Raw genomic sequence first — 13,080 nt, forward strand, 5'->3', positions numbered from 1 at the left:
GCTTGTCCCCACAATGTAAATCATTACATTTATGGGTGCGAACATGATTTAAAGTTGGGTTAAAGCTAGGGTTAAGCTAGTAATGCTTATGGAAAATATAATGGGTGTGTGTGTGTGAGAGAGAATGTGTGTATGTAAATAAACTGTGATCAGACTGATCAGACTAGTTTTTGAGTGTGTAATCACTGCGAGTACATTTGTTCGTATATAAACACACTGTGATTGGTTCTTTTACGGTTCTCTATCCTGATTGGATAATGACGCGTTGGTTGTGTAATGCATTGTTATGTTACTTGTTAATGCCAAGTATGAATAGGTTTTAAATGATCATTTGCATATCGCCATCGTCCAAAGAAAAACATGCATCTCCAACAGTAACTTCACAGGAGACTTTTAGACTTTTCTATTGGCTCAGCTTCATTCCAGATTCCTCACTCTCTCCCTAGGTTTTCCGAACTTCACTTGACCCCTTGCAGACTTCATATATTGCGCTGAAACACAGCGACCTGCGTGATGCCCTGCCCTCTTTCTCTCCCTCCCTCCCTCGCCCCGTTGGGACAGCAGGGCGAGACCTTTAACAGGCTTTTTTTGAGGGCTGCTGAGGAAGGGAAAAGCTGAGTTAAAAGAGGGAGCGGGACAAAAAAAGAAAAGAAGAAAGAAAAACACAGGATACTGAACTCTGGCACGACAAGAACACAACAGACAAGTAAGAACAGGTCTGGGACAAAGGAGTTAGGAAAGAATTAAAAAACAAGAGACAGAGGGAGGGAGGGAGAGGGAGAGAGAGAGAGAGAGAGAGAGAGAGAGAGAGAGAGGGAGGGAGGGAGAGAGATTGTATCACACAGTACAGTGAGAGGATTGTATTCTGATGTACAGAAAAAGCCTGTATTAAAACAGATTTGCTTTTACGCAAGAGAGGTGTTTTCCAGCCCATCTCTCGGAGCATGGGACATGCGTGGGAACACAATGAAGAATAAGGAATGAAGGGAGGCCAGGCTAAAGGTGTAAGAAGGAACGGCAGATGAATAATGGATCAAAGGATGGAGAAAGAGTCAAGAAAACAAACAGTCACGATGACAGGAGGAAAGAGACGGCCGGATGTGTTGCCTGAGCTAAATTAAAGCCAGGGCCAAAGTGCTGAAGCAATAACAAAAACAACAACAGAGAGAGAGAGAGAGAGAGAGAGAGAGAGAGAGAGAGAGAGAAATCAGAACCAGAGAGAACAAATATTTCAAATGTGTTCACAAACAAGAGAAAGAGAGAGAGAGAGAGAAAGAAAGAGAGAGGGGGGGTACTAAAAGAAAAATAGAAAAGTACAACAGAGAGAGAGAGAGAGAGAGGTGCTAAAAGAAAAATAGAACAGTACAACAGAGAAAAGGAGAGAGAGAGAAAGAGAAAGAGAGAAAGAAAGGGGGGTCCTAAAAGAAAAATAGAAAAGTACAACAGAGAGAGAGAGAGAGAGAGAGAAATCAGAACCAGAGAGAACAACTATTTTAAATGTGTGTTCACAATACTGTGAGAAAGCACGAAAGAGAGAGAGAGAGAGAGAGAGAGAGAGAGAGAGAGAGAGAGACAGATGTACCAAAAGAAAAATAGAAAAGTACAACAGAGAAAGGGAGAGAGAGAGAGAAAGAAAGAGAGAGAGAGAGAGAAAAAGAGAGATAGAAATAAAGCACATGAAACATCTCCACTCAGACTGTTGATGTACGGAAGTGTGTATGTGGTTAGTGTTTCCGTGGGTGTCTGAAATACCACAATTAATCTGCCCTATAATGCATTGAATGATCTATAAAATAACTACAGATATTCATTAATAAATATCTAATAACATTATCTGTTGACCCAAGTGAAGTTCTCAGGCGTTAAACAGGATGTGGATTAAAAGCAGAGCTGGACCTCACTGCACACGGCACGTGTCTTAAAACACAATAAACCTAGAAACATTGTGATATTCAAATCCACGTGAAGACGGATAACCTATAACTTCCAAAACTAATCCTTTTTGCATCTGTATTTGATACAGACCTGATTTTTAAATGTAGTGATGTGGATAGAAATCAATATTTGCACATTTCTTTGTTTTTAAGTAAGTTTAAATTAAATAAACACCATATTTCCGTTCTAAAAATGTGCTTTGTGTCTGGTTACCTTTCAAAAGCCACTGCAAAGTTCCCCTTAAAGGAAGCAAGCAAAACAAAAGCAGTGCCGTCCAAACAAGCTGCGCAGGTTACCACTTTCTTTCACCACTTTTACCACTGAACAGAGTAATCATGCCTGGCTTTATTATTTTTATATATACACTACTATTCATTACATGCATTTGGACAATATTACAGTGTGAGTACCTCAGCAGCGCGGACCACCGCCCCCCGCTGCACCGGAGTGGTCAGTCCAGCACTGGACATGTGACGTATAAACACTGTGTTAGTATAAAACTAATCAACGCTGCGATTGTTTTAACCTCTGGCTTATCAGTGAATGTATTCCATTTCACAACCTTCTCGGAAAATTCTGCATGTGAACCTGCGCTCTGATTGGACGAGAGGGGTCACGTGACCCTGTGTGTGTCTCTCCAGAGCAAAGAGCATATTCCCACAACTAACAGTACACTTTTTTTCATGTTTTATGACTGAGCTCAAACACAGCAAAGAAACACAGAGAGAGAGGAAGGGGGCGCAGGCTGAGAGAGGGAGAGAGAGAGAGAGAGAGAGAGAGAGAGAGAGAGAGAGAGAGAGAGAGAGGGAAAGAGAGAGAGAGAGAGAGAGAGAGACAGCATCAGAGGCAGATTAAGCAGGAGAGTGAAAGAGAGACAGAGAGAGGGAACAGGAACACAGCAAGAAGAAAGAAATCGGACGGAAAGAGACTGGGAGGAGGAAGACAGAGACAGAGAGAGAGAGAGAGAGAGAGAGAGAGAGAGAGAGGGAGAGAGACAGAAAGATTGAAAGAGAAAGAGAGAGAGAGAGCGACAGAGAAAGAGTGAGAGACAGAGAAAGAGTGAGAGAGAGACAGAGAAAAAGAAAGAGAGACAGACAGAGAGATTGAGCGACAGAGAATGAGAGAGAGAGAGAGAGAGAGAGAGAGAGAAATAGACAGAGCGACAGAGAAAAGGTGTGAGAGAGAGAGAGAGAGAGAGAGAGCGACAGAGAAAGAGTGAAAGAGAGACAGAGAGTGAACAGGAACACAGCAAAAAGAACGAAATCGGACAGAGAGAGACAGGCAGGAGGAAGACAGAGACAGACAGACAGAGAGAGAGAGTGAGTGAGAGAGAGAGAGAGAGAGAGAGAGAGAGTATGCTCACGTCAAACCTTACTCAACCGTCCTCAGGATGAAGAGCTTCCTATTTTCTCACCGAAGTGTGAATAATCATTTCAGTACAACTTTCGTGTTTGTGTTGGCAACCAACTCTGCGTAATTAGTCGGTGTGTGTTTATTTTATCTGGTGGAGTGGAAGACTTTATTTTTCCCCAGACACGAACAACTGATCTGTTCAGTGTGGAGCTGAGGATAATACACATGATGCTGGGGGAAGTTCACAGACAAATACGCCTGTGTTTCACAATCACATTGAGAGCTACAGAGGCCCAACACAGGCAACACCTGAGCAAAAATTAATATCAGAACTCTCGCTCAAGGGCTCCTCAACCGTGGGAATCGAGGAAGGAGACAGCACCGGTCCAGGGGTTGGAACCAGCAACCTTCCTGTCCCAAGCCACTTCAGTAAACATTAGGCCACTGTGCTCACTAATTAACGCAACTGGAGGAGTATTATTAACTAGAGACGTGTCCAATACATTAATCTCCATTATAAAAGCCCCAAGATGTGAAGGGGTTAATCCTGCTGTACATAACGCCCACTTGTAACTGTATTATACTTTAATTGCTGAGTGTGGACAGACACTGTTGAGACACACTCTGAATTAACCTGGCTTTTATGAGAGGACAACCTCTAGGTATCATATAACAAAGGCCGCTTCACTGTATGGAACAGACCTCTATTGTATTTGAGACGCATCCCTCACAACTACAGCTGCTTAAAGCGGACAAAACACCATAATACCACTATATCTCTATTTACACAGACTGTGGCTTATTAGCAATGCATTAATGGACACCTTAACACGGCATGGTTAATTCCAAACACATCCCTCAGACGTCCTTCTGGAAGAGGGTGGATCGGGACGCTCACGAAGCCTTCAGTGGCTGGTCGGAGGTGTTCGATTTCATACAGCAACCTTTGTAACAAAATGAATCTCCCAAAAATAAAGTTACTCAAAGCGCACTTTGGAGGAAACCTATATGAGAAGTACTTTCAGTTCCTTAAAGTGGTTCTCAAAGCGGTTCTCAGGCACTATCCAGATTTGATCGTTATTTAGTCGTATTTATGATGGTGCCAATGCATGAAAATATTATTTAAAATACACTATATGCAATGTATAGCTTCTAGCTAAAGCTAATAAAAATCCACAGGCCCAAAAACAATAAAAAATATAATAATAAACGTACGATCTCAATGCCCTGCCTGCCCCCAAAAAAACCTTCTCAGGGTGGGTTCCTTAAAAAAATGGGCGTGTCCAGCTTTGCAGAGCATGGTTCCTATTGGCCTGGCTGTGCTCTAGGAATAACTGCTTCATTATGTAGAGCAGTAGTTAGGTCTGTCACAATAGTCATATTACTGATTTATCGTACGATATCTGGACATTTCCTCAATATTTTTTATGACCTCGATGTTACTATTCTGTTTTTGTGGCGTGTTTGTTTACATAAAAATGAACATCAATATTCAGCCTCTCATTCTGTTCTGGGCCCTAATGTGGATTTGATTAAAAAATAGTGGGGTTATTTGATGTATTTCTTATTTATTTATTCAATTTTATACTCCATTGCATTATTGTGCTGTTATTTAGTGGTTTATTTAAACCTACATTTACCTGTATATTTTTTGTCTTAAAGCAACTTACAGAACTACCTCCCTTCAACGGATCCTTCATAGGCAAACATCACAGTTACTGATTCTGAAACACTATATCGTGTTGCTCTGTTTACAAAGGGTCTGTAATCTGTGACTTACTGTTGTTGGACTTGAGGTCTCGGTGGATGACAGGCACTATGGCCTCGTTGTGGAGGTACAGCATGCCTCGGGCGATCTGCACAGCCCAGTTGACGAGGACATGGGGAGGGATGCGTCTCCCAGCCAAGGCTCTGCTCAGTGGCCCTCCGGACGCGTACTCCATGATCAGACAGAGGTTGGGTTCCTGGAGACACACTCCTTTGAGTGCAATGATGTTGGGGTGCGTGAGCATCGCAAAAAGCCTCGCTTCGTTGCGTACGTTCTGCGCCGTAACGCTAATATCCTCATCCGGATCCTGACGAGCCGCTTTCACAGCCACCAGATCCCCTCTCCAGGTGCCCCGGTACACCTTCCCAAATCCTCCGACCCCTATGACCTCCTCCAGACTCAGCTCCCGGAAATCCACAACCTCAGGTTCGAACTGGAGCTCGTGCCCTACGCCGCTAACACTAGGGGGCAGCTTACCATAGCCAGGCTTCAGTGAGACGTAATTGGAAGGGAAGATGCCCACCTTGTTGTTCACCTTTCCCGCCCACCAGCCCTCGTCCCCGGACACTTCGGAGTCCAAAGACAGGATCTCCACCACGTCCCCTTTGCGCAACGTCAGCTCGTCCTTTCCCGATGCTTCGTAATCGAATAAGGCGGTCCATACTGGGTTGCTGAAACTTTCTTTCTGGGAACCCTCCAGACTTTTCCAGTGTGCCAGCGGTCCGCGGGTAAATATGCTCTTCAACGGCTCCATGGAGGCTTCTTTTTGGCTCAAAAAGTGTCTCCCTTCGCCATACAGTTTTGGATGCTACAGGTTTGCGCCTCTCTCCCTTTCCGACTCCTCTGTGAGGCTCATTAGGGCCTCCGTGCTCCAAGGCCAAACCGCCTACCACACAGCCATGAGCGCTCCTCAAGAACACCCCAGCACCTGTGGACATGGATATGGACAGAACTATGGCTCCATTAAAGCAACCTACTTCTAATTTCCAGTTTCCAGTCCAAAGGAACTCAGAGAATCTTGCCTAGGTGCCAATCTGGAAAAGGCCACACAGAGACTCCATGCAGCATCTGCTTAGTCCCAACACGTAACGAGCGACGTCAAACAGTGAAACGTATTGACTCCGCATCATACGCAGTGTCGCAGATGAAAAGCAGCACTCTTATAAACCGCTGTGATGCTGCCCCCTTGTGGAGAATACTGAGTCTGCTAAACATGAGTGAGAGTTTCAGAAGCCTGTTTATTGAGGTGCTTTCCATCTAAAACAACAAACAAACCATGGAGATAGGGATTTGCTGACCATCCAAGTTTCAAAAAAGGGAAACAAAAGCTTCAATGAGTCCCAGTGTGCAAAGCTGGATCTGAAAGCAAAAAAAAAAAAAATCAAAGTATATGTGGGGGAGGGGACCAAAAAAAGAGTCCATTCAGTTGTCCATTTTGCAGTCGAGTCAGTATTTTTAGTCGTCCACTGCTGTGGTCAGTCGGAGCAGGAAGCGCAGAGGCGCGCAGAAGAATGGCAGGAAAGGAGCGCTTGCGGAGAGACTTTGGGGGGGGGGGGGACATATAAAAGCGTCTCACTTCGACATCGAAACAAGTCTTTTAACGCTGTTTCTCTCCATTTCTGAGGTATCCCGAGCTCCTGGTCTCAGTCTCTGAGGAGCAACTTGACTTTAACACCAAGTTTGAACAGGAAGAACTTCGTCTGCCGAGTTTACGAAGACAAAAACAAACCAAAAACAGACTAAACGCGAGCTCGGGAGACCTGAGTCTCTTTACCTCACCGAGCCTCCGCTGAGTTCCCTCTGAAAGCCCCCCGAATGTGGTCCTCTTTCTTCCAGAGGCGGCGTTCCTCCCGCTGTCCGAGCGCTGAGCTGAAGCCTACGCTCCTGTCCTGCGTGACTCTAGCAGTGGCACCACTGCGCGTTGCTGCTGTAGACAGACTGGAGGGTGGAGTTTCACTTTTCTCCTCTGGACGCTGTCCAATTCACTCAATAGTGTCCTCATTTCAGTGAGTGCGCACAAGGCGCACACTAGCGCGCAGAATCACAGCTTTGCGCACCTGTTAAGGTAGGAAAGCCTGTTTGTGTCACTTGGAAAACACAAACAAAAACATGCGGCCATTTTGTAACGACAGATAACCCATATTTATGACTTATACGTTTCTATTTTTATTTGTATATTTTATATTTATACATCCACTTGTTATTTCATTTTCCATATTAAGTTTTATATTTCTTTAATATTTTACTTTTTACTCTTTAGCACTTGGTGGGTCTGGAATCACTGGGCGCAAAGCAGGAACACACCCTGGAGGGGGCGCCAGTCCTTCGTAGGGCGACACACACTCTCACATTCACTCACACGCTCGCACCTACGGACACATCTGAGTCGCCAATCCACCTACCAACGTGTGTTTTTGGACCGTGGGTGTAATACTGCCCCCGTCCTTCCAGCAAACAAGTCTCCAGGTGTGCAATAGTATGGGGTCTTCAACAGACCTTTGCTTCCAGACTCGTTACATGACATTTTGTATTGTTGGGTTTTACACTAGAGAAGCAGGTCTGAGGTCAGTTATGTAGAACTGCTCCAAGCCACTAGAGGGCCATATTAGGCTCTTCCTGTTTGCGGGAAAAGCTGCCTTTCCACAGATAAGGCCTTTGATGACTCTCCACAGTGGCCCTTTGTTGTTAGGCTGTATCCCAAATCACTCACTAAACCCTTTCCTTTATTCTTTAGTGTACACTTAGTAACAGAAAGAAAGGACTGGGCTTTTTTTTCTGTGCTGTCTGTTTTATTAGTACAGTGTGTTAAAATGGGTCAAGGGGAAAGGAAGAAGTTGTTTGGACGTGTTTTTTCTCACCTTTAAGGGTTAAATGCATATCAGCACACACACACACACACACACACACACACACACACACACACACACACAGCTGAGTCATCATATCTTCAGGAAGGATGTAGTTGTTTTTCGTGTCCCAGTAGCAGCTCCAGGTCTTTGAATACGTAAAAGGAGGAACAGAGAGAGAATGGGACACACACATACACACACACACACACACAACTGTGTCTGTCTCTCATTTTATTAGTTGTTTTGCGCTGGTATTTTTCTCTATTATTCTCTATTTCATTGTTTGTCCAATGTGCTGCTCAAAGTGTGGCCAATGACATTTGAGTGTTTTGTTTCTATGAATTCACTTTTGAATAAAACCCTGCTCTTTGTGTGGGACCTGCATTTATTCAACTGTGTTGACTCCTTTAAAGCAGTAGTTAAACTGCGCAACACATGATGGAATCAGCAATGAACTACAAGACCCCAAAAATATAGTGAATAAGTGAGTGGAGAAATAAGAGAATCAAGCAATAACGGTGAAAACACAGCTCTTCTCACTGATCAGGATCGGTGTGAATGGGCTTTTAAGCTTTGGCTCCGTATCACGACCACGATGAACTGGCCTGCTTAGACAGGGAGAGAATTATGCTACGAGGGCTATTTATTTGACAAAACGATACTCCTTAAAAAGGCCTAAGCATTTCATTCATTCATTGTCTGTAGCCCTTATCCAGTTCAGGGTCGCGGTGGGTCAGGAGCCTGCCCGGAATCATTGGGCACAAGGCGGGAACAAACCCTAGAGGGGGCGCCAGTCTTTCACAGGGCGACACACATTCACACCTACTGACAATTTTGAGTCGCCAATCCACCTACCAACGTGTGTTTTTGGAGCGTGGGAGGAAACCGAAGCACCTGGAGGAAACCCACGCAGACACAGGGAGAACACATCATACTCCTCACAGACAGTCACCCGGAGTGGTACTTGAACCCACAACCTTCAGGACCCTGGAGCTGAGTGACTGTGACACTACCTGCTGCAACACCATGACAGCCAAGGCCTCAACAGTTGATCACAAAAAAATAAAACACCTTCATCTCAATGTAAATTACACTCAGTACAGGACAAATTCGTAGAACAACAGGAGCACATATCCATGTGATATTCCAGCAGGATTAGCGTAGTGGAGTTTAATGACTTTCCCAAACAGATTAACCTCAAAACCTGTAATTATCAGGAGCTAATCTCAGTCATCAGAGCTGTGACTCACGGAGCTTTATCACATCACTGAAAACACTTCATCATACTGGAATGGAATGGAAATATCCATCTATCCATCCATTATCCACCGCTTATCCGGATCCGGGTCGCAGGGGAAGCAGTCGGAGCAAAGAAACCCAGACCTCCTTCTCCCTGCCAACTGCTTCCAGCTCCTCCGGGGGTATACTGAGGCGTTCCCAGGCCAGTTGAGACATGTAGTCTCTCCAGCGTGTTCTTGGTCTGCCCCGGAGCCTCCACCCCGTTGGACATGCCCGGAACACCTCACCAGGAAGGCGTCCAGGAGGCATCCGAACCATCTCAACTGGCTCCTCTTGACGTGGAGGAGCAGCGGCCCCACTCCGAGTCTCTCCCGGACGTCCGAGCTCCTAACCCTGTCTCTAAGGGAGAGTCCAGACGCCCTGCGGAGAAAACTCAGTTCAGCCGCTTGTACCTGCGATCTCGTTCTTTCGGTCACTACCCAAAGCTCGTGACCATAGGTGAGGGTTGGGACGTAGATTGAATGATAAATCAAGAGCTTTGCTTTTCTACTCAGCTCTATTCACCACAATGGACCGGTACAGAGCCCGCATTACTGCTGACGCTACACCTATCCACCTTGTCCATCTTTCCCTCACTCATGAACAAGACCCTGAGGTATTTAAACTCCTCCTCTTGAGGCAGGATCTCACTTCCAACCTGGAGAGAGCACTCCACCCTTTTCCAACTGAGTACCATAGACTCGGACTTGGAGCTGCTGATCGTCATCCCTACCGCTTCACACTTGGCTGCAAACTGGTCCAACAAGAGCTGGAGGTCCTGCCTTACGTCTCTCACCCTGGGCAACTCCAGAGTGAAAGAACATCCAGCCCCTCTCAAGGAGATTGGTTCCAGAGCCCATACTGTGGGTCGAGGTGAGCCCAACTATATCTAGCCGGTACCTCTCAACCTCGCGCACCAGCTCAGGCTCTTTTCCCACTAGAGAGGTTACGTTCCATGTTCCAAAAGCCAGTTTCAGTAACCGAGGATCAGAACGCCAGGGCCTTGGACCTCGGCTGCCACCCGATCCACAATGCACCAGACCCGGATTACTACCTCTCCCATAGGTGGTGGGCCCATGGGAGAGTGGACCCATGTAACTCCTTCTGGCTGAGCCCAGCCGGACCCCATGAGTGAAAATCCAGACCACCAGGCGATCGCCAAGGAGCCCCTCCCCCAGGCCTGACTCCTGGGTGAGGCCCCAGTAACCCTACTCCGGGCGAGGGAAGCTGTGTCCCTGTTTTTAATCTCTTCATCTTGGTCTTTATCTTTATGGATCACTCTTTGTCTGGCCCATCACCTAGGACCAATTTGCCTTGGGAGACCCTACCAGGGGCTATTGCCCCTGACAACATAGCTCCTAGGCTCACGTAGGCACGCAAACCCCTCCACCACCTGGTGATCCGGGGAGGGGGGAATGGTAATATAAAAGAATGTATATTTATTCTACATTCTCTGTAACCGCTTATCCAGTACCTGGAGTCACACATCTCCAGGGACCTGGAGGTTGTGGGTTCGAGTCCCGCTCCGGGTGACTGTCTGTGAGGAGTGTGGTGTGTTCTCTCTGTGTTTGCGTGGGTTTCCTCCGGGTGACTGTCTGTGAGGAATGTGGTGTGTTCTCTCTGTCTCTGCTTGGGTTTCCTCTGGGTGACTGTCTTTGAGGAGTGTGGTGTGTTCTCTCTGTGTCTGTGTGGGTTTCCTCCAGGTGACTGTCTGTGAGGAGTGTGGTGTGTTCTCCCCGTGTCCACATGGGTTTCCTCCAAGTTACTGCCTGTGAGGAGTGTGGTGTGTTCTCCCTGTGTCTGCGTGGGTTTCCTCTGGGTGACTGTCTGTGAGGAGGGTGGTGTGTTCTCTCTGTGTCTGCGTGGGTTTCCTCCGGGTGACTGTGTGTGAGGGGTGTTGTGTGTTCTCATTGTGTCTGCGTGGGTTTCCTCCGGGTGACTGTCTGTGAGGGGTGTGGTGTGTTCTCCCTGTGTCTGCGTGGGTTTCCTCCAGGTGACTGTCTGTGAGGGGTGTGGTGTGTTCTCCCTGTGTCTGCGTGGGTTTCCTCCGGGTGACTGTCTGTGAGGGGTGTGGTGTGTTCTCACTGTGTCTGCGTGGGTTTCCTCCGGGTGCTCCAGTTTCCTCCCACGGTCCAAGAACACACATTGGTAGGTGGATTGGCGACTCAAAAGTGTCCGTAGGCGCCCCCTCCAGGGTGTGTTCCCGCCTTGCGCCCAATGATTCCAGGTAGGCTCTGGACCCACGCGACCCTGAACTTGATAAGCGCATACAGATAATGAATGAATGATTTGCAAATGTATCTATCTCTGATTCCAGGAAATCATTGTTCTTTAAACAGTCTCAGTGAGTGTATCATGAACGTAAAGAATTGTATGGCTCACAGATTCCTTCAACTAAACGAGAGCAAAACAGAGGTTTTATTACTTGGTCCCATCACTTTATCAAAGAGCTTAGAGGTAAATCTGGGCTCTTTAACTTCCTTTTAAAAGCCTCAGGTAAAGAATTTCAGGGTCATTTTTGATTCTCGTTTAAAAATTGACAAGTAAATAAGTGCAGTAATCAAGTCTTGTTTTTTTCCAGCTCAGAATAAATATTTCTTAATGCCTCTGATTTGGAAAGGGTCACCCATGCCTTTGTCACATCAAGGCTGGATTACTGCAATGCACTGTATTTTGGAATTAATAAAGCATCTTTTTCACAACTATAACTAGTTCAAAACAGCGCTGCCAGATTACTAACTGGTACAAAGGAAAGAGAGCACATCGCCCCAGTCTTGACTTCCGTACATTGGCTTCCAGTGCGTTACAGAATTCAGTACAATATTTTACTGTTGGTTTGTAAAGCCTTAAATGGTTGTGCACTCATTTATATTGTGAAAATGCTTTGCATGTATACACCTGCAAGATCTTTAAAGTCATCGTCACTGTCGCTTCTGTCGGTCCCAAGGGCTCGTCTCAAGTTCAAAAGGAGATCGTGCCTTGGCTGTCGTTGCACCAAAGCTCTGGAACAGTCGTCCATGTGACATTAGACTTGCCTCATCTGTAACTGTTTTTAAATCCAAGCTCCAAACGTATTTCGGTCCCCTATCTTTCAGCAGCTGTTAATCTGTTGAGATGTGGATTGAAGCACTGATGTCTGTTTTAATGTACATCTGTTTGTTGAGGAGGTGGCGACTGAAGGATCTGTGTTTATTCTTGTAAAGCACTTTGGTTTTAAATGTGCTATAAATAGTCAATTCACTTACTTACTTACTATTTTAAAGACTAGTGCTGACCTAGTCAACCCTACATAATGCATTCCAGCGCTTTGCTTCAGGCTTATGCCCTAACCTTGGAAAACCCCATCATTTTTGCAGTCCAACGTCATTACTCATGCTCTAATTACACTGCTCAGGATTTTAAAAGATTTACACATAATTTTCAGAGTACATCTGACATATTTGTTGTTGTTTTCTAGCAGAAAATAACCAGGGCCCACATTGCTCACTAGCAGATTCACTTAATAATAACCCCCAACAAACAAACACACACACACACTGTATTATAGAAACAGATTTCTATAGCATCAAGGTTTGATGCTTACGCAGATGAGCATTTTTACAGTACAGTTCTCATACCGTGGGAGGGCAGCAGTAGGTGTTCCTTCCCTCCTTCAAAAGTTACATAGTGCAGTTTCAGCATTGCTGAGGCCCTGTTCTCACTTATACTGCTCAAGGAAGCATCATTATAATTTTAAAGCTGTTATTTAAATATAAAAATACTTCTTAGTGGCGGCACGATGGCGCAGCAGGTAGTGTCACAGTCACTCAGCTCCAGGGACCTGGAAGTTGTGGGTTTGATTCCCACTCCGGGTGACTGTCTGTGAGGAGTGTGGTGTGTTCTCTCTGTGTCTGCGTG

At 45.8% G+C, this 13,080-nt stretch overlaps 1 protein-coding gene across 1 annotated transcript in view; it reads right to left on the reverse strand.

The window, feature by feature from the left end:
- The window catches only part of LOC136678565 (mitogen-activated protein kinase kinase kinase 11), a 42,207-nt gene extending 35,277 nt beyond the window's left edge, over positions 1-6,930 (reverse strand). The window contains exon 1 of the mRNA XM_066656611.1: positions 5,069-6,930. Within this exon, the coding sequence (XP_066512708.1) occupies positions 5,069-5,810 (742 nt within the window). The 5' untranslated portion in view covers positions 5,811-6,930. The remainder of the gene's footprint in view (positions 1-5,068) is intronic.
- Between the last annotated feature and the right edge of the window lie 6,150 nt (positions 6,931-13,080).

The sequence above is a fragment of the Hoplias malabaricus genome, chromosome 2 (genome assembly GCF_029633855.1).
Source record: "Hoplias malabaricus isolate fHopMal1 chromosome 2, fHopMal1.hap1, whole genome shotgun sequence".
NCBI classification, from domain to species: Eukaryota; Metazoa; Chordata; class Actinopteri; order Characiformes; family Erythrinidae; genus Hoplias; species Hoplias malabaricus.